General features: G+C 43.6%; 1 protein-coding gene and 1 pseudogene across 2 annotated transcripts in view; one reads left to right on the top strand and one right to left on the bottom strand.

The window, feature by feature from the left end:
* LOC125129404 (carboxyl-terminal PDZ ligand of neuronal nitric oxide synthase protein-like) overlaps positions 1 to 22,012 on the top strand; it is a 333,217-nt gene that overhangs the window by 281,531 nt on the left and 29,674 nt on the right. For both annotated transcript variants that reach the window (XM_047784057.1, XM_047784056.1), the window contains exons 6-7: positions 8,021 to 8,162; positions 20,965 to 21,131. In XM_047784057.1, coding sequence (XP_047640013.1) covers positions 8,021 to 8,162; positions 20,965 to 21,131 — 309 coding nt within the window. The remainder of the gene's footprint in view (positions 1 to 8,020; positions 8,163 to 20,964; positions 21,132 to 22,012) is intronic.
* LOC125130026 (tigger transposable element-derived protein 1-like) lies at positions 16,908 to 18,512 on the bottom strand (annotated as a pseudogene).

The raw sequence follows: 22,012 nt of genomic DNA, 5'->3' as shown, positions 1-22,012 counted from the left end.
TCTCTTAGCTTCATTAGGAATATCTGAGGAAGTAGCCTTGTTCTCCAAGACCTGCTAGTAACTGGATTCTACTGTAATTGTTACTGGGGTATAAAGAGCTCCTTAACTCTGAATGACCCAGGTCACTTTAACATAGATTTTCCTTTTTTTCGTGGTATTTTTGTATGGTCAATATTGGCTCCATTTTTATAGTGGGAAGAAGAAAGGGCCCAGGGAACTAAATCGCCATTGATCACATAGTGAATCAACAGTGCCACTGAGATAAGACCTAGCTTCCAGCTTCCTAGTCCAGAGCATTGGTCACTTAACTCTGTTATATGAAACTCATGTACATGAGCCTCTCTGCACTTGAGTTTCTCCAGCCATCAAAGATGAAAGGCATCTCAGGAATGTTGTTTTGTGTGTGTGGAGTGAGGTGATCCTCAGGAAACAAATTTTTGCAACCGGGGTGGGGGGGGCGCAGAGGGAGGGGCTGGGGGAAAGGATCCGAGCACTATTCAGAGTAGTGCCAGAAAGGAAGGGTGGGGGGAGGGTCTTTTCCTTGCCCAGAGAGAGCATCCATTGGAGACACTTCCTAAGGCATGGCTTTCCTGTTTCCTCTCCTAGGGATATAATGATAGTATTCATCTGCAAGGGCTTTCACCTTTTGCAAAGCCTCTGCAGGGTCTCCTGACCTCTCCTGTGGAGTGGATGCCGCGCTCCTGTCATTTTCTCCCAGGCCCAGGGGGATGTGGCCGCCTGCCCTGATTAAGTGTGACTGTACTTATTAGTGCCTCAGTGCGGGAAGTGTTGGTGATTAACAAGAGCCATAAGAATCTCCCTGTTATCGTCATAGGCAGCTCCTCGAAATCCTGCTGCCTGCAATCACAGCTCAATTGGTTTGGGTTAGGAGAAATCGTTTCCTCCTGTAAGGCTGTCACTATCAGATCAGGGGCTACAGCAGAGAAGTTTAACTGTCCTTTAGAGCTTGCAATGGATCTTGAATAACAATGACAGTCATGTACTAAAGAATAAGGCACTTTTTTCCTGGCTATGCTTAAGATATAGAGGAGAGATAGGTCCTAAATTTAGGGAAAGAGTCTTTTTTATATCTTAAATGCTGGGTGGGGTTGGCTTGGGAAGTCAAAATATGGAAATCATAAGCCTCGGAACTCATCTAGTCCAAACCTCTCTGTTTATGGAGAGGAAATCAGAACTTGGAGGAGTGAACTCACTTGGCCATGGTTACCCAGCTGCTTCCTGACAGTACTGAGATTATAACTTGGCCTTCTTTTCTCTATGGTACTGTGGTTCATGGACTAGCAGAGTACAAAGAAAAACCCAGCAGTCCATTGGAAATTTTAAGATCTACCATCCCCTGTCAGTGTTGAAAGTCATACCCACTTTGAAGCTAAACTTTCCCCATAGTGATCAATATTCTGGTGTCCAAGGTATTGCTTCGATCAAATTTTATGAGCCTGTCAGGCATTTCAGAGCCTTACTTCATTGGATCTTCCTCTGTGTAAAATTCCAGGTATATTTTCTTGCTTCACCATCACAGATTCTATAGATTGAAATCATTTGATAGATATAGGCTTAAATCTTTTACTAAGGTTCAAAAAAAAAAAAAACCACATTAAAGAAACATGATCTTCAGTTCTATTTTTGTTGAGATTCTGTGATGGTGAAGGTCAAGAAAAGGTCACTGTACTTTCTGTGATAGATGAGAAGAATGATGACCCTCTGAGTTGTCCTCACACTGACTTATTGGGCTCCAGTTCCCTAGAATTCCGAAGCACTTGGTAGATAAATTTCAAGTGCTCAGGAGCTATTGGTGGAGGGGAAGAGGTAAACTGGAGCAGAGAGCTGGTAGAGTAAGAAAGATACTTGCTTATAAGAACTGTGGCCCCACTCTCCTCTTCATTCTCCGTCATTGTTGTCAACATCATCTTCTCATACACACCTTGCATTTTGAGTTTCGTCTACTCACTTTCCTTACTTATCTGGTGACTCCTTTTAATCATCTCAGTGCTTCACAATGGGTTGTGAAGCAGAGAGGGCTTTTTCCAGGATGACGAAATCCAGAACAGTGCCCAGGGTTATTCAGCTGCAGGATAAGACTGATAGTAATTACCATTGTTTTCAGAGGTGTAGTATTTAAAGGATCCCCAAAGTTTATACAGGACCAACCTGATCCTGTAACAACAGGATTGCTTAAAATGAGAACAGAAAATAAAATCATGATTGAGTCTTACTTTTCTGTGGGTCAGTGAAGTATAGGAATCAACCTTTTGATTTTTATCTTCCTAAAGTTACCACTGCAGGCTTTTGTCTGCTTTTGAGAAACAGCCAGATCTTCCTGAGAATATAGTGTTATTTTCATGATTGTTTGTTGATGCCTACTAGGTAGATAGTTGGTACCCACATTAGGCATACAGAAGAGCATAGCTGTTTGTTGCATCTTTTTTTTTTTTCATTTTTAAAAGTTTTATTGAAAAGTTGATTTATAAGCTTGTGATCATTTCTGCTGTACAACGAAGTGATTCAGGTATACATATACACATATCCCTTCTTTTTCAGATTCTTTTCCCATGTCAGTCATCACAGAATATTGGGAAGAGTTCCCTGTGCTATATAGCAGTTCATATCTTGACTTGACTTCTGAGCTGGCTTGAGGGATGACGTGGGGGGTAAGAGGGAGGGGGATTTGTCAACATAAATACATAGATGGTTTAAAGAAACATTTCTGTGTCCCATTTGGGTAAGTGGTATAAAGTTTTAAGGCAGCTTCCTTACCAGCCCTGTTTTCACAAAATTGCCTATAATCAGTACTCCTGTGAGCTTCAGTTGCTCTCCATCTGCAGCTGAGAGCCACTCTGAGGTTCAGTATGCCTTCTTAGATCTAAAAACATCAAAGCAACCATATCCAGCATAATCTTGACAACTAAAAGCCAATAAATGCTTTGGAATTGCTAACACAAAATGGCTTTGGAGTTGGTAATACAAAGTGGCTTTGGACAGGAGGATTTGATCCATGTGGCCAAGTACTTTCAGGGGCTTATGTAACACTAAACTGGATTTGGACAAAAATAATGCAGTATAATGCTTTTTTAAAAACTGAGTAAATTCTAGAGCATGGTCATATCCTGGAGCTGAAAAAGCCTCCATTCTCAACATGCTACTTCTTTGTTTGCTTACCTGACTACCTTGACATCTTTAAAACCCCAGTTTGATTTTCAAAGGTCATGAGATGTAAGCACCTGCTTCATGGTGACCTGTGAGGAGAGATGGAAGGGGTTTTTCTTTTTCTTTTTTTTCTTTTTTTTTTTTTGCTTTTTAGAGCTGCACCCATGGCATATGGAAGTTCCCAGCCTGAGGGTCAAATTCAGATATGATCCTCATCTATGACCTACACCAAAGCTCATGGCAACACCAGATCCTTAATCCACTAAGCAAGGCCAGAGATCGAACCCACATCCCCATTGGATACTAGTCAGGTTCATAACCCACTGAGCCAGAAAGGGAACTCCAAAGGGGTTCTTAAAGCTTCTCCCTTTTCGGTTACACATGGCCCATTAACTGTAAGCCCCAGCATGTGTGATTCCTGTGTTCCAGGATGCAGGCAAAACCAATTCTTGCTTAGAAGGCTAGAAGGCCCAGTCACCAAGTGGGGTAGGCCTGGCAGGCAGGGGTCAGCATGGCCATGAGAGAGCAGATGCACCTGTGGCGGGAGAGGCAGTCCCTGCAAGGTGTGGGCTGGCCCTCCTAGCCACCCTCAGGCAGTTTTCCCCCAACAAGGTCCTTATATAGAATGTTCTAAAAATAGACTGGTGAAGGAAGGAGAGCCAAAAAGGTCAAGGGGCATCTGAACTTACATAGCCATTTGTGTGAGAATTAGGAGATATTCAGCCCTTTCTAACCACTAGACTGTTACCAAGAGCAATTCTTTTACAGGCATATAATCATTCCATAAAGCAGATAGGGTAGCCTGATTACAAATTCAAGTGCAGAGAGCTCTTCATAAGACATACTACTGTGTCCTTTTGCTGTGAATGGAAATATAGCCTTCACATTAAAGAGGAGTAATGAATTTATTTACAGAATAGAAACAAACTCACAGACTTAGAAAAACTAATGGCTCCCAAAGGAGACAGGTGGTAGTGGGTTGGTAGAGGGATGGACTAGGGATTGGGGATTGGCATATGCACACTGAAGTGTGTGGTATGACTGGCCAATGGGGACCTGCTGTATAGCACAGGGACCTCTACCCAATCTTCTGTGATTATCTCTGTGGGAAAAGAATCTGAAAGAGAGTGGATGTGTGTACATGTATAACTGAATCATTTTGTTGTACAGCAGAAATTATCACAATATTGACAATCAACCGTACTTCAATAATACTTTAAAAAAAGAAAAAATAAATAAAGAGGAGTAAAGGATAAATCAAAATGAAACCATTTAGCCTGAACGTGCCAATCTAGAGCTCTCTCTTAGTCACTAACTTCCTCCCAGCAGAAACCATCATACTAGCTCAGACCAAAGATGATTTAGCCAGTTCTTCTCTGTTGCTATGGGGAGATGATAGCTTTAGCCCTTTTGATGCTAGCATACTTACATAAGAAGTAATTCCCATCCTGTCTTCATGTTTCTATTATTGATAAAGTAAGCCCAGCCTTTCCCGAACTATTTATTTTCTGTCTTAATTGCCTTTTGGCACCATGAATTACATATTCAGAATAAAACATTTCTTGAGCACTTAGTATATGCCAAGCACTGTGGGAGGTGTTCTCGTATATTTTAACCATATATTTATTGCTCTGCGTGGCAAAGGAGAGGCTATAAACATCAATAATTTCACTTTTTTTCAGTTGAAATTACAAAGATGTTCTGTAGGATAGCTGTGCTAAAGGGAGGATAGGAAAGAAATAGGGGGCTGAGAAGGTGGGAAGTCATTTCTAACATGAGAAAGTCAGGGCCGGTGACCCCTAAGTCTGCATTGTCTGCTTTTTCGGGCCAATCAGATAGAGTTGAGGGTCAGTTGGTTATCCTAGTAAATGTACTAAAATATGAAAATGAAACAAGGAGAGTATGAATATTAAGTATTAAAACCAGCCACTTCCTTACAACCATTTTGGGCTATTAAACAGTTGGTTGAAACTAGTAGGTACATGTCATGCATTTGTCCTTGATGGAAAGCAGCAGACTAGAGATTTGAGCTGGCCTCCAGGTTCCGCAGATGCCCAGTCCTGAGTGTTTCTCATCATCCATCGTCAGCTTGCGATGCATGAGAAATGCAGGTCCTCTGAAAAGTCATTTCCCACCAAACCATACGCTCTTAGTTAAATCGCAGTGTTTCCTTCCAAAGAGGAGTTTAGAAATTCTGTTCCTTTCCCTGTTCATCTCTTAGACACAGGACACTTGTTTGAAGACCTTTCAAGTTTTCATATCATCTTTAAAATTGGTTAAGGGAAGTATCTGTGACTTACAGACTTGGAATTTATAACATGTCCTCCTTAGGAGAACCTGAGATTGTCTAGCAACAGATGTGGTAGTAAATTTGGAATTTTCTGTACGACCGGGTATGTTAAAGAGGGAAACTGGGTCTGTACTCTGGTAATGATACAACTGAGAAAAGACTAACTTAGTCTTTGTGGATACTTATGCAGTATGATTTATCTGGGTGAATTTATGTAAGAAAAGGAAGTGATGTAATTAAACAATCTCTCCGTCATTTGGACTTACCATATTTTATTTCTAGACCTACCCCAATTTTTCCTTTTCTGCCTCTTGTGAAGTTGCCTAAAAGCAAAATTTCCAAAAGTCAGAAGAAGGGAAATGGGAAAGGTTCTGTGTAGTGGACACTGGCTATCCTTGGTAGGCAGAATATAACATCTCCAAGGTTTGGTAAACTGGTGATGAGCTTTGCCATCAAAGATTAACCACAGGAAGTCTGCTCTCATGCTCATAAAGGCAGTAAGAGATCCGATGAGGCCTGGGGGAAGAACCCTCTTGAATGGAACAGAATCTTCTCCTTTGTCACCTAGGTTTAAGCTTCCTGGCTCAGCCTCCTTATACGAGCACAGCCTAATTGCCTAAGGAGATATAAAAAACTGAGGTGTGCTTGGTCTGGATTGGTTAGGGGCTGTGCCCTCTAAATGTACTTTTTAAAATATATTTTGGGAATGAGAAAGGTGGGGGATTCTTACTTAAATTAAAACCCGTGCCTGCTGCACCTCATCTCCCAGTGCAGGTAGAGCAGTTGTCTCTTAGATTGTACAACCTGCGCTGTGAAAAAGGGCCTAAGCCTGACCTTTGGAAAAACAGGAGGAAGTTAAATTTGGACATACAGAATAAAGGCTCTGATGCACCACTGGGTGATGGGGGAATCACAGAAGTTAACTATCTCTTTCTGCCTCACTGAAAGTTCTCATCGTCCAGGCATGTCAGGATGGTCCAGGTGAGAGATCAGTTAAGAGCATCCCTGGAGTTTGCATCATGGGCTAAGAGAGGTCTGAGGTCTAAGACTGTCCCCTCTTGGAAGTGGTTTGAAGTAAGGAGCATCAAGAGGAGTAGATGTAGACTGAGATCCGAAGTAGACATGTGATGACGATTGGCCAAGATGATTAATTTTCACACTAACATGAATGCCGTGGCCTGAAATGAAAAGAAGGAATACAGAAGTATGCTAACTTGAGAAAATAGTAAGGGTAGCAATTCGGGGACCTATACCAAGCAGAGTGAATTAGCAGTAGTTCCATACCTGGGGTCCAAGGCCCTTAGGGGTTCACAAAGATGGTAATGGAGAAATAGCTGATTTCAATATTATGGAAAGCACAAATGAATCATATGTTTATTTACCCTTAACAAGGCCTTACAGGCTTATCAAAACATTGGACTCTGCCTTTGTCTGCAATTGCATTGGTTTGCTGATGAGAAGCTCTGCTTGACTGCTGATGTTATCTTGTTTTGTTTTTTGTTTTTTAATGTAATGGGTGAACTATATGGTGTCACTAGGTAGTCACAGCCAACCCAAAGTCTGATCATCCAAAATGTGGTTAATCTTAGACTCCAGGCCCCGGTTTAGTAAATGGCCATCTGTGGTGGCAAGATGTTTGGAAAGTACTTGTGTAAAAGGAGCAAGTGAAAGCTGACTGATTGTCAAGTTATAATCAGTTTTCCACTTGGAGACCGTGCCCTTAAAACCTTGCATGTGGCCATTCCTCATGGCCTGTGTGGATTGCATGAGACGCCTTCCAGGAACAGGCTCTTTTGTCCTGTCTCCCGCTGTCCTGGCTAAGTGGTGGAATACTGAGAGCTCCCATTAAGCTCCATGCTCGGGCAGTTAGAGGAAGAGTTTAAATAGCAAGAAAAAGAAGAAAGAAAAGAAGAGAAAAAGAGAAAAAAGGAAGTAGCCAAAGAACAGACCCAAGTGAGCGATGTCTTTAGAGCAAGCCTGGGAAATTCACCTTAGACAGAGTTGGCTGCCAGTGGTATTCAGGGAACTTGGACTCCGGGCTTCAGCTGGTCCTGCTGTTTAGACCATGGCTTCAACCTTCTATCACCGCAGCTGTTGATCTGCAGGAGCATCACGAAAATCCACCATTTCCAGCAGAAAAAAGAAAGAAAAAAAAAAAAAAGATGGCTGAGTCACTCTTAGTGTGATGAGATCATGGAACATTTGATAATGGTTGGCAAAGGGTTCTGAAACATATCGACCACTTTTGTCAAACTTGGGAGGAAGAATTGGGCTAGGTCCAGAATTGGGATATTTGCTATCTGTCCTTTCAGTTAACTGACTATTTCAGAACTGTGGTGACAGTTTCTATTTTCTGGAGAGTTTCAGGAAGGGAAAATGTCTTGGCATTCCTCTTTGTGAGTTTGTGCCCATCCAGACATTAGGTTTTTTCTTCTCTTTCCTTTGCTGGCTCCCTGGGTTTCTGATCACATGCTCCTTGCACATCCTCTCCCACCCCAGCCCTTCTTATGTCCTTGTAGAGGGTCTCCTCGTCCTTCACTCGCTGCTTTCCTTTCTTCTTCTCAGAGCCAAGCTATGAGAATCGTCCGGACAGTGGGGCAGGCCTTCGAGGTCTGCCACAAGCTGAGCCTCCAGCACACACAGCAGAATGCCGATGGCCAGGAAGATGGGGAGAGTGAGAGGAACAGCAACAGCTCAGGGGACCCAGGTAGGCACCGTCACTGCTGTGGATGCAGATGAACAGGAGGGTGGACACCTAGTGTGGGGCAGTGGATCATTTCACCAAGCCCCGAGCCGTCAGTTCGCTTAAAAAACAGTTTGTCTTCTCCCTTTCTCTCTAGATTCCGAATTTTCTTTAAGGAATGTGTGTTGCTTTTGTAACAGAAAATTAAAGATGTTTAAACTAGCAAATAAAGAAGCTCTTAATTGGATATCAGGAAATGCATTTTAAAGGTAGAACTGCTTATGCTACCAAATCTGACCCCAAAGAAAATTTCAATACAAAAGCACCTTCATAAAACAACTTAGAGAGAAGATGAATGTACAATTATCTAAGTTTTTTTCTCTGTAATTAAATTCTGTCTGGTTCTGTCAGCCCTCAGTGTGGACATTATCCCAATATCTCCAATCTTCAAGTCTCATTAAAAGTCAGGAATAAGACAAAGGTGTCTTTTATCATGTCTATCATCTAACAGTAAATGTGGAGAGAAAAGGTATGAGCATTAGGGAAAAAGTTAATATTGTTTACTTTTTTTATGTGGAAAACCCATGAAATTAAACTTAAGGCTATTAGAAATAGAAGAATTTGATTAAAGATATGAGGCCCAAGAAATACATACAGATAACTATGGTTTTCCATCTCAACAAAAACCAGTTGGAAATCATAGTGGAAGAAAAAAATCCATTAGAATAACAATTTTAAAAGTAAAGTGCCTATGAATAATCATAATAAAAATGTATATGTTTTACATGAAGAAAATTGTGAACAACTGGAGAGTTCTTGGTTAGGAAATCTCAACATCATGAAATGTTAATAACTCTCCTTATATTAATCTATGAATTTAACATTAAAAGTTTTTAACAGCAAACGAGGCTCCTTAGTAAGCTATAATATTCAAAACTTGGAGTTCCAGTTGTGGCTCAGTCCTAATGAACCTGACTAGTATCCATGAGGATGCGGGTTCAGTCACTGGCCTTCCTTAGTTGGGTTAAGGATCTGATGTTGTTGTGAGCTGTGGTGTAGGTTGCAGACGTGGCTCAGATCTGGTGTTGCTGTGGCTATGGCGTAGGCCAGCAGCTGCAGCTCAGATTCAACCCTCCATGTGCTACAGGTGCAGCCCTAAAAAGGAAAAAAAAATAAAACTTATGGGATACAGATAAAAGAGTACTCATAGGAAAATCACTGGCTGAGTGATTTGGGGACAGGTTCCGTAATCTTTCTGAGCCTTAGTTTCTTCTTCTGGAAAAAATAGGAATTGCTCTTCTGCCTTATAGAATTATTGTGGTGTTTAGATGAGCAGTTACATTTAAAATGTAGTCTGGTGTTAGGCACATGGTAAACCCCTAATACATGTTAGGTTTTTTTTTTTTTTTTTTTGCTTTTTCTGTCGTTTTAGGGCTGCACCTGCGGTATATGGAGGTTCCCAGGCTAGGGGTGTAATCAGAGCGTAGCCACCGGCCTATGCCAGAGCCACAGCAACGCCAGATCCAAGCCACAGCTCTTGGCAACGCTGGATCCTTAACCCACTGAGCAAGGCCAGGGATTGAACCTGAAACTTCATGGTTCCTAGTCGGATTCGTTTCCACTGTGCCACAGTGGGAACTCCAATGTTAGCTATTATTATTTAAAAATATGGGGAAAAATTTTTAAAAATCCTGGAAAAGATGAGTGATGACAGAGGAGTGCCTTTTCCGATACAAAACATAAGGCTATAATAGGTAAAACTATGCTAATACATGAAAAAGTGCCTGAATGGATCAGAATAGAAAGCTCAGAAATAAACCCAGACACATATGTTAACATAGTGTGTGATAAAGGTAGAATCCCTATGGAGGAAAAAATGTAGAAATCATTAAATTTGAAAATTCGCATGGCTTTGACCCACAAATTACCCTCAACTTCTTTTCTAAGAATTTATCTTAAGGGGAAACCCATACATGTGTGAAATGATGCACACATAAAGTTATATAAGCAAAGAATTTGTTATAAAGGCAAAAAAAATGGAAATATCAAGAAGGTATTTAAAAATAAAAATTATGGTTACAAGTAATGGAATATTGCATAACAGCTAAAAAGAATGAGTTGGTTCTCTATGAACTGATAAAAAGTCATCTCTGAGATATTTTATTAAGTTTTTTTAAAATCAAGATGTAGAACTATGGCTATGATATGCTACCAATTATACTGTCTAAAAATATATATATGTAAATGTGTGTATATATACATATATATATGTATACACACACACACATGAAAACACATGGGTGCTTACTATGCAAAGAATATCTCCAAAATGATAAACAAGACCCTGGTAACTGTGGTTCATTCTGGGAAAAGGAACTGAGTGGCTGTAGTGGGAGAAAGCTTTACTTTTCATTGTATCAGACCTATAGTTGGCCACATTGTTCAGAGAACAGAAGCTGACCTGCTCATTTCTGAATTGGAGGATTTGCCCTCAGAGTTGCTACCTGGAAAAGATGGATGCCTTTCCTTTATTAACTCTTTCTTGGTAATGCCCTGCTCCCTTGTTGGTAGAGAGTCACAGCTAAATCTCAAAGGCTTTCAGACCACGGTAGCACTGGCAGCCAGGATGCACATATACAAAGAAATTCTAACCAAAAAGTCAAGGGCATTGTATCTGATGAAGCCACTTATTCCTGGAATGAAAGGGGTTGGACACAGGGAGGTTACCTAGAGGTTGAGCATTTGAACTGTTCCTATCAGATAACTCCTGTCTGAGGACCTTGATATAGCCTCCAAGTATCTAATCAGAATCTACTTCTCCGCTATTTGCAGAAGAGGTCAGAATGGTATGGTTTGCCTTTGAAGACAGAGCTGCCTGGATAGCATTTCACATAGGCTACTCTGAGGGGTGGGTCTTGCTTCCCTCCTGCAGTGGAGGCTGGTCTTTCCTTCCACCTTAGACTCTGCAGGTGTTTCTGAGTGGGGTTGGGTTGATGTGATTTCCTGTGGTACTAGGAAAGACTCTCTTTGGGGGTCAACAGAGATGCCATTAGGAATCCCTTCCTAACCTTTTTTATTATTTTCCTTCCCTCTTCCCCTAGCACCTAGAGCTTCTTCCTATCCCTGAGTGTATTGTGTACCTCCCAGTCATTGTCAATGCTCTTCCTGCATTTCCCTCCAGGCAGGCATTCTACTCATCCTTTGCTATCCTGTCTTCTGGGGAGCCTGCCTTTCAGCTCCCACTGTCCCATTATCTTCCCTTCCACTTCCAGAAAATTTAAACACCTTTTTCCACTAGGTTCCTACTCTCCTTTTACTCCTGGCTGATGCTGTTAACATTAGGCCTTAGCCTGCTGTCTTCCAGATATTTAGTGTCTTCTATCTTTAGTAGAGTACAGGCTCTAGGAGGGTAGCGACTGTTCCAATAAATACTTGCTGAATAACTGTTGAATAAACTGATAAACATGGTCTGTGAGTATAGCAAGAGGATGTGTGTTGTCATTGTCTGCAGCCTTTCTTCAGTGCTTACTCTGTGCCGAAATGAATGAAGAGACTGAGTAGAGATTTCATCAAGGAGTGACTTTCAAACAATTCCCTTGATGAGGGACAATGACCTTTGAATGAGGGGAGTAGGTGGAAGTAGGTGATATAGCCAAGAGGGTGAGACTGGAAGGCTGCAGAGAGTGCCGATGGTGACCAGTGATAGTGCTGTAGCCGTGGATGCAGAGACCCACGTGGTTACGCCCTTGTGGTTATAACAGGTGGTCAGCATTGAAATAAGGGGCCCATCAACTCTATGCACCTCTCCTTTTATGACCTTTTTGGTGATAATTTCTTCAAATCAGAGTTATATACTTAAGACTTCAGCTACTTGGCATCTTCTTTGTACCACTGTTTCTAAGAACACTGACTGATGTTCTACATGGAGAAACATTGGGCTTCAGTAGAGTTGCTTCATAGTTGAAGATGTCAAAGCACTGAGTGTATCTCTTTAAGGAGGTCGAGCATGGGTCAGATGTGCTCTCTGTCTATCGCATTAGCATCTCTGCAGAGTAAAGGAAGTGGTACGCCAACTCACATAAGCAAGGATCTGGCCTGTGGAGTGATGCAAATTGTATTAGTGAGGGAGATATATACACATATACACACATTGCAATATTAAGGAGTTGGCTCATGTGATTGTGGAGGTGTGGCAAGTCCAAAATCTGCAGGGTCATAGGCTCCAGGCTGGCAACCCAGGAAAGAGCTGCAGTTCAAAGCCCACAGGTAGTCTTGCTGGCAGAATTCCCTCTTCTTCCAGGGAGGTCAGTCTTTGTTCTATTAAGACCTTCTACTGATTGGTTGAAGCCCACCTGTATAATGAAGGGTAATCTGCTTTACTCAGAGTCTGCAAATTTAAATGTTTACTCTCATCTGAAAAAATACCTTCATAGCAACATGTAGAATAATGTTTGATTAAATATCTGGGCACCACGGCCCAGCCAAGTTGGCACACACAATTAACCATCACAGAAATAAAAGGCAGTGTGGTGTGACGGAGAGAGAGAGTGGGGCCAGCAGACTAGAGAAGCATCGGAGAGCTTGGGTTCTGACGCCTGAACAGCTAGGCTTGAATGCTAACTCTCCCTCTTCTCAGCAGGGTGATACTCAGCAAAGTTTATAATCTCTTTGGATCTTTCTTTTCTTATCTGCCAGGTGTTGGGAGATACTGCATGGGAATCAGCATCATGCCTAGCATAGGATACACTCTAAATACGTATTAGCTCTTAGCTGGTCCTTCAGTTCAGATCTCCACTACATGACCCCATCTCTGCAGTGATGGAAGTGGACGAAAAGATCTTTGAAGTCCCATGATTTTATGACATTAATTGATTAATTGGGTCCGCTCTGGTTGTGATATAGCACCATGGTCCTGAAGCAAAAGCTACTTGAGTATTAGTGCTTGGAATTCTATAGCTCTGGGATGGAGAACATTTTTCTTATAGAGCCCCATAGTCACCTTCTTTTTGTGGCCCCACTTGCTCCCTTATTGTCTATAAACCATTAGGAACACATTCTTTGCTTTCCATAAATGCTCCCCCCAGAAGCATTTATTGACTCCATTAGGATTTTTCCTTGTAGTAGGGCACCTTGAAGCTCTAGAATGGAACTGTTGGTTGGCAGGGTTTTTTTTTTGTTTGTTTTTTACAAGAATCCTGCTCCCACAGGAGGGAGCTTTCTTTTAATGCAGTGTTTATCTTTCTAGTGGAGCCGCCCCAGGCAGGCCCTTTGTTGTGCAGAGGAAACTTGTTTACTCTGGAGGAATCGGAAAGTGCGGAGGCTTTGCTGTCTTCTTTGATGTCGCCTCAGCCCTTTCTCTTGTGGGTTTCGCCAGTGCTTTTAATGAAGGTCCTCATGTTCATTGTGTGTGCTGCTGCCTCTCTCTCCTTCTCTCTGCCTGCCTTTCTTTCCCTGCTCACTCTTCCCACCATTCCCTACCCTAGGGGGTGGATTTATCTTTTGTATCTTTTGGCAGCAGCTGCCCTTGGCCAGTCCCCAGGGGCTCAGAGCCAGGTGGGGCCACTGCCCTTGTTCCACTTGCCTTGCTTTCCCCTGTGCAGTTCCTTTGACTCCTGGAGAGGGTTTCCTGGGAGAGATCCCGTTCCCCTGGAGGCGTCCTTCTTCCCACGGCAGCAGACAGTCCAGTATGGGGAAGGGCTTGGAGGCCCTTGGAGATTAGAGCTTCTTAAAAATAAAACTCTCGCCATCTAGACTGTGAGCAATGGATTCAGGAGTATTTCCTGTGTACCCATTACACCTGCTGGACCTGGGCCTCTGGCTCACACAGGCAAGCACACAGCTCACCCTACGCTTGCTCCTCCACCTCATCAGGTCACCACTGACTGGCCCTTTGTTTCTCCTTAGTTTCAGTTCCTTCCTTCCTTCAACTGATGTTCATCAAGTTCCCTCATGTGCCAGGCTTGATTCTGGGTACATGGGATACTGTGAACAAGACAATGACATTCCCACTGGTGAGGAGCGTACATTGAAAGGTGGAGTCGGGGCGGAGGCGGAGGGGTCAGACAGATGACACCAAGACCATTTTAGGGAATGTCAATGCAATGAAGAAGGTGAAGCAGGGTGGCTAGGACTACAGGTGGAAGCAGCGAGCCTTTGGGGTGAGAAGGTGGTTGCGGTGGTTAAAAGCACCAAGCCTGAAGCCAAACTGGCAGGCTTTGAGCCCCAACCCCAGCCTTATCAGCTTGGTGCCTCAGTCTCTTTAACTGTCAAATGGGGGTAACAATTGTACCTACCTCTCAGGAGGGCTATGAGGATACATGAGTTTATATATGCAAGTCCCCTAAACTAGTACCTGGAACATAGTAAATACCATTTAAGTTTAAGCTGTTACTTTGGCAATTTTGAGGCAAAAGCGGTCATTTCAAGCACTTTTGGACTGAGCTGATAACCCTTTATTCTTTTTTGTCCCCAACCACTTTATTTTGAGGTATAAAAATAAAAAGTAACACATTTTGATATGTAAAGGGTTGTCCATTAATCCAGCATTACCTATCCATTTTAGTCCTGTGGCTTTGATCCCTTGCACATCTGTGATCCTCAGATTTGGCCCCAGGCTGCTTTGCCATTCAGCAGTCCTTCTACTTTTCCTTAGTCCCCAGTTTCCGATGTCCTTCTCCTGTCCGAGTTAACTCTTTCACCTGCCTCTGCCTCCCCTCTCCTCTCGTCTCTTTCTAAACCCCAAGCCATCAGCTCTCTCTCTACACTTTACCCCACCCTCACCATTAGTCCCTCTGCCTCCAGTGATCTGGTATTTGCTGCCTACTGGTCCTTCTAAAGTGACCAGTCAAGGTCACTAAAGGGCCACCTAGTCAGCAAATCAAACCTGCCTTTCTTGGCAGTGTGCAGCGCTGGGAATGAAGCACCCCCCTTCCCCAGCTCCAAGGCACCCCACCCCCACTCTCTCCTTCTTTCTCTGCTAGCTGCTTTCCAGCATCCTTTGTAGGTCCTTCTTTTAACCTATCTCTTATTTGTGGAGATTTCTTCTGAGCTTGGTCCCTGGTGCTTTTTTTTTTTTTTTTTTTTTAAACTTCTTATGGTTTTAAGTAATGTTCCTTTCCAGCCCAGACCTTTTTCCTGAACTCTCCACTTACAGATAGGGGATGTCTCCAGTTAGCTGTTTCAGACTCTTGAAATTTCATTCTTTTACCCACAATCTTCGCTCTCCTGAGTTTTCCCTAAAGGATGCCAGTCTCTACTCAGTCACCTAAATCAGAATTTTAAAACTCATCATTCTACATATATTCCTCTTCCTCCCCATCTCTCTCCCTCCTCTCTCTCCTTGTCTCTCTTTCCCTCCTTCACCTGCAAACCCCCCCCCCCCCCACATAGATGACTCGTTACCAAGTCCTGTGATTTCTGGTCCCTGAGGACATTTCATATTTGTCTTCTCTGCTCTGTGTTATTGTCAAGCCCTCATATTTCTCACCAACATATTGCTTTCTATCTTGTCCCTTATTGATCTATCTTCTACAGCATCTCTAGGGTGAAATTTGAAATAATAAAAATATTTTGAGAGTTCCCCTGGTGGTTCAGCAGGTTAAGGATCTGGCTGTGGCTCTGGTCACTGCTGTGGTATGGGTTCAGTCCCTGGCCCCAGAACTTTCACATGCCTTGTGTGTGGCCAAAAAAAAAAAAAAAAAAAAAAAAGAAAGAAAAGAAAAAAGAAAAGAAAAATCTTTTGGTATTACTCACCTGCTTTCCTTCCTTTAAAATAAAATTCTGACTCTTCCTGGTCAGATCCCTCCCTACAGAGTCATTTATAGTGGCTCTACCGTGCTGTGCATTTCCATACCTCTGTGTCTTTGCCCCTGCCTTGCACTCTGCCTAGAATACCTTCCATGGCCTGCCCCCCACACCCAGTGCCCTCATCTTCACATACCTTAGCTGGTACCCCTTCTTCAGGTAGTGTTTTCCCCTCTGCCCAGGCTTCTCTAACTTCCACCTGACCTAGATGTTCCTCTTCCGTGGCCCTGAACCCTGAGTAGGTTCTCAGAGATGTCCCAACCTCATGCTGCATCTGTGATTTATGTCTATTTCCTCCATCAGGCTGGGGAAGCATGGAAAGACCAGGTTTTCTTTATTCATCTTTATGCCCAGTAGATTTCTTTCATATACAGGGCTCTTAACAATTCCTTATTGAATAAATGGATGAAATCAGCATAGTTAGTTACTATTTGATGTATCAGGTCTAGTTTAAGTCAACAGTTTAAAAAGCACCACTCCTACCCCTAAGTTTAGTCTTACCACTCCCTGGTTTAATTTGGAATCTATAGTGCCCAATCCCACAAATCTCCTGGTTTTGCCAGATTTTCCTGTCTCCTGGGCGTGTTAATATCAGGAAAATTGCAAACACCGAATTTCCTCCGTTGTCAAATAGGACCTGAAAAAGACCATTTGCACTGGGTCCCTCCTCTAGATCTTGCCTTACCTGCCACACTAACAGGCACACACAAAGTCATATCCATCCTTTTAGCTTGACCCTCCTGGTCCTGTCAGATCTGTAACTATATAGGCATACCAAGGAGGTATTGTGAGTTTGGCTTCAGACCACAGCAGTAAAGTGATTATCACAATAAAGTGAGTAGCACAAGGTTTTGGTTTCCCAGTGCACATAAAAGTTATGTTTACACTATGCTGTGGTCTGTTAAGTGTACAGTATGATTATATCTAAAAAAATTGTACATCCTTAATTTAAAAATACTTCATTGCTTAAAAAATGCTAACTACTATCTGAGTAGACTGTAATCTTTTTGCTAGTGTTGGGTCTTGCCTTCGTGTTGATGGCTGCTGACTGATCAGAGTGGTGGTTGCCATGAAGGTGAGGGCGGATGGGGCAAGTTCTTAAAATAAGGCAGCAACGAAGTTGGCCACATTGATTGAGTCTCCTTTCATAAACAATTTCTCTGTAGCATAAAATGCTGTTTTATAGCATTTTACTCACAGTAGAACTTATTTCAAAACTGGTGTCAATCCTCTCAACTAAGGGTATCAATTAGGTTTATGTTATATTCTGAATCCTTTCTTGTCATTTCAGCAGTCTTCACAGCATCTTTACCAGAAGTAGATTCCATCTCAAAAAACCACTTTCTTTGCTCAGCCATAAGAAGCAATCCCTCCTCTGTTCAAGTTTTATCATGAGATTGCAGCAATTCAGTCACACCTTCAGGCTCCCCTTCCAAGGTCAATTCTCTTGCTGTTTCTATCACATCTGCAGTTACTTCCTCCACTGAAGTCTTGAACCCCTCAAAGTCATCCATGAGGGTTGGAATCAACTTCTTCCAAACTCCTGTTGACATTTTGGCTTCTTCTCATAAGTAACAAATGTTCTTAATGACTTGCAGAATGGTGAATCCTTTCCAGAAGTTCCCCAATTTATTATACCCAAATCCAAAAGAAGAATCACTGTGTATGGCAGCTATAGCCTTAAGATGTGTATTTCTTAAATAATAAGACTTGAGAGTTGAAATTACTCCTTGATCCATGGGCTGCAGAATGGATATTGTATTAGCAGGCATGAAAACAATATTCATCTGTTGCACATCTCTATCAGAGCTCTCAGGTGACCAGGTGCGTTGTCAATGAGCAGTAATATTTTGAAAGGAATCCTTTTTCTGAGAGATGGGCTTAAAATATTCAGTAAGCCATATTGCCAACAGATGTGCTGTCATCCAGGCTTTGCTGTTCCATTTAAAAGAGCACAGGTAGAGTAGATTTAGCATAATTCTTAAGTGCCCTAGGATTTTTGAAATGGTAAATGAACATTGGCTCTAACTTCAAGTCATCGCTGCAGTAGCCCCTAAGGAGAGCCACCCTATCCTTTGAAGCTTTGAAACCAGGCAGTGACTTCTCCCTAGCTATGAAAGTCCTGATTGGCAGCATCTTTCCAATATAAGGCTGTTTCATCCACTTGGAAAAATGTGTTGTTTAATGTAGACATCTTCATTAAATATCTTAGATATGTCTTCTGAATAATTTGCCACAGCTTCCATATCAGCACTTACAGCTTCACCTTGCACTTTTTTGTTACGGAGATGGCTTCTTTCCTTAAATCTCATGAACCAACCACTGCTAGCTTCAAGCTTTTCTTCTGTAGCTTCCTAACTTCTCTCAGCCTTCGCAGAATTTAAGAGGGTCAAGGCCTTGCTCTGGGTTAGGCATTCCCAACTTGGCTGACTTTTGCAAGAGGCCTTGCTTTTGGCCTTTTTTGGGGGGGCTTTCAAACATACTGTCTTCACTAAGCTTAATCACATCTAGCTTTTGATTTAAAGTGAGAGTCATGCAACTCTTCCTTTCATTCGAACACTTAGAGGCCATTGTATGGTTATCATTTGGCTTAATTTCCATCTTGTGTCTCAGGGAACAGGGAGACCCAAGGAATGGGGAGGGATGCGAGGGAGGATGGGGGGCGGAGGGAGGGTAGCCCACGAGTGGAGCAGTCAGAACACTCACATTTGTTAAGTTCGCTGTTTTATACGGGTACTGTTGATGGTGCTTCTGAACAATTACAATAGTCACATCAAAGATAACTGATCATAGACCACCATAACCAAACGTGAACAGTGACTAATAACAAATAATGCAAAAGTTTGAAGTTTTGTGGGAATTACCAAAATGTGACACAGAGACACAAAGTGAGCCAAATGCTATTGGAAAAAAAATGATACTGGTAGACTTGCTTGGTGAGGTTTGCCACAAACCTTCAATTTATAAAAATGCAGTATCTGTGAGGTGCAATAAAATAGAGATGCGTGCACTGCTCTCTCTGTTAGCTATATTCAGGTTCTAAGACTCCAAATATGATCATCAAAGAACCTACTGCATGGCCCCAAGTCCCTCAGAAAGCTGCCCCACAGTTTGGTGAATCACATACCTTCGCCTTGGTCTGGAACACCACTCGTACAAAGAGAATGGCTAAGAACTCTGTTTTTTAATGACTCCTGCAGAAGCAGAGCTGAAACCTGAGAGATTTTTCTGATCCCTTCTAGGCTTCCGGCCTGGGCATCTCCAAACCTTCTGAGTGGGGGCTGCTTAGTTGTCGTTATTAGGATCTCCTGGGATGAGAGGCAGCCTCCTCTGACAGCCTATGTCCCTGTTTTGCTCCCCTCTCCATGATATGCTTTCCTTTGTTAGTATTTACTGAACACTGTCTGTGTGCCAGATCCTTGGGAAACCTGAATGAAACACATCCTTGGTCTCAAGACCAGAAGGGCACATTTGATAGCAGGTGCTAATGAAGCTCAGTGACCGATGGAGGCCAGTGCTGTGGGAGTACCAGTCCCTCCTGGTGACTGAGGAAATCTGTCCTGCCCCAACCAATGTGCATTTCACTCTGTTCACTCCCCTGTGGGCGAGGAGAACCAGATGCTCAGGTCTCAGCACCATATACCTACTGAGAAGTAGCCATGAGTTATCCATGAGCCCTCCTTCACACAGGGTAAACCTCCTGATTATCAAGAAGGCCACTTCTGGGTGCACGAGGTGGTAGAAGCAACCTGCTCCCTGTGCTCCTGCTGGCTGGTTTACACGGGGGCAAAAGAGCTTCTCTGCTAGGTCGTGGTTCAGGGCCCTCCTTTCTGATCCATACCCCTGCAACCTTCACCAGTCCGTCTCCCAATGCCCAGAGCAGCCAGGAGGAAAATAAAGCACACCGTTTGCTTTCTGAATACTAGGCTTGCTTCCTCAGATGACACTCATGGGTTTGCATGGGCAGAGACTTGTTAGAACTATTTGTTCTCTGAGGCAGGCTCGCAAATGACCAAAGCCTGGCTCCTTGGGTTGGCTTTAGGGTTAGGGACTCAACTCTTCATACTTCATACTTACATTAGCTTGTGCAACTTTAAACTGGTGATTGGTCTCTGCAAGCTTTTCAGAAATTTTATCTGAAGACAGTAGTGATGATCCTAATCCCAAATATATAGAAAAGAGTATTTATTTCCTGGGAAATACCAAGGAATTACCATGTGTTTTCATATAGAGCCCAAGAAAGAGAGAGGAACAGGGAGTGAAAAATAATAAGAAACAGTAGGACTTTCATACATGTGCTGAGCATGTGATCAAAGGCATGGTCACTGCCTTCAGGGGGAAAGGGGCAAATGAGAAATAGACTAGACAAGGTAGAAAACCAGCCACCTGTCTCTCCCCTGCCACTGCCGCCTTCTCCCAGCCCCTCCCCTAGCTTCTGCTCTTGGGGGGACAGTCAGAGTCAGGCTCTAAGGGTGGGTGACTTGATGCTGTGGAGATGGGACCTCAGATCCCCTTGCCTTTACTTTTCAGGCCTGCAACCCTCCCATCCATCGAACTCAGCCTCTAGTGTGTAGTTGCAGGAACTGCAGCCCAGGGAGTGAGGCGATTGACCCCTTGTCTGACAGCCTGTTAGGGGCATGGCGGGGGGAAAGCCCTATATCTGGACCACCCCATTCAGGGTTCTTTCCCTGAGGTGTTTCCACTCCTGAGTTTGGATGGGGTCGAAGTGAGGTGTCACCCCTCTCTTCCAGGGTCCCCACACCCTGTCAGCATAATCAATGTGCCAGTCTGGCAAAGCAGTCATGTCCAAGCTTGAGGAAGTGTTGTCTTTGTTTCTGGATTTTAAAATGATATTAAAATAAAAACATCTTATTGGCTTGGAAATTTAATGGACTCAGGTGAAATAGATGAAAATGTTATGAAGCCAGCGGCATCCCCTGACAAACCTGAGGACTGAAGCGTTGGGAAAGGAGGATGTCATCCTCAGTGTGGCCATTCCCTTCCTCCTCTCTTGTCCCCGCAGGCCGCCAGCTCACTGGAGCCGAGAGGGCCTCCACGGCCACAGCGGAGGAGACGGACATCGACGCTGTTGACGCCCCGCTGCCAGGGAGTGACATCCTGGAATTCAGCCGAGGTGTGACTGACCTTGACGCTGTTGGGAAAGAAGGAGGCTCCCACATAGACTCCAAGGTAGGCAGGAGGTGGCCCACCCAGGTGAGCAGCACATGTGCAGGTACGCCACCTCCCGGTGTCACAGCCTCAGTTGCCATCAGTCACCTCTTAGCCCCTGCCCGGTCGGCTTTAGAGTGAGGCGCCCCCCCACCCCCGCTACACACCCCATAGTAGTGCTTGTGGAGCATGGTTTACTTCCTTCAAGAGGGGCCTGACTTCCAGAGATTCAGTTCCCACGTGTTGGCACTGGACGCGGCTGCCAGTCAGGATGCCACAGAGCTCATTCCCGGCCTGCGTCACCCTCCAAGGTCCCATCAGCACTCAATCCCCTTCTTCTCACTGGGAGCCCCGCCCCTGATGGCCTCTCATCCCTTCATGATACCTGTAGCAGGCTAGTCCTTGCACAGCATGACGTGGTCCCCAGGGGCTTAGCTGACAGGGCAGAGGGAATTTGGGCTTCCTCTGCCGGCCTAGTGATTGTGTGCCTTTGAGGCTCCTGGGAAGGCTGGGAATTGGCCCATCGGAGGTAAGAAATGGCAAGACCACCTCAGGCATTGTCCACCCTAACTTTGTATCTTACCGGTGAGATGATGGGCACCCCAAGGAGTTCCTGATATGATCCAGGTTAAGGACTTGAGACCGTATTCCAACCTGAAGACAAACCAACAACCCCTACCCCCATCACACGCAGAGAAGGAAAATCCAACAAATTGCCTTTCCCTTAGATTCCCTGTCATTCCCTGGATCATGGGTGTTTGTCTTTCCCCATCATGTAGTGCCTTTTCTCAGGTGGAGGTCAGTAGGCCACTTCATCAGAAGGAATAGCTTGTTGGGTGTGAAGGGCTGTACAGTTCCAGATGGTCTGCCTGATGCTTGCTTTGGTGCCCAGTTTGTACTCT

This window comes from Phacochoerus africanus, chromosome 6, assembly GCF_016906955.1.
Source record: "Phacochoerus africanus isolate WHEZ1 chromosome 6, ROS_Pafr_v1, whole genome shotgun sequence".
In the NCBI taxonomy this organism is placed as follows: Eukaryota; Metazoa; Chordata; class Mammalia; order Artiodactyla; family Suidae; genus Phacochoerus; species Phacochoerus africanus.
Note: the sequence above shows the minus strand (reverse complement) of the source record. Positions and strands in the feature narration are given on the sequence as shown.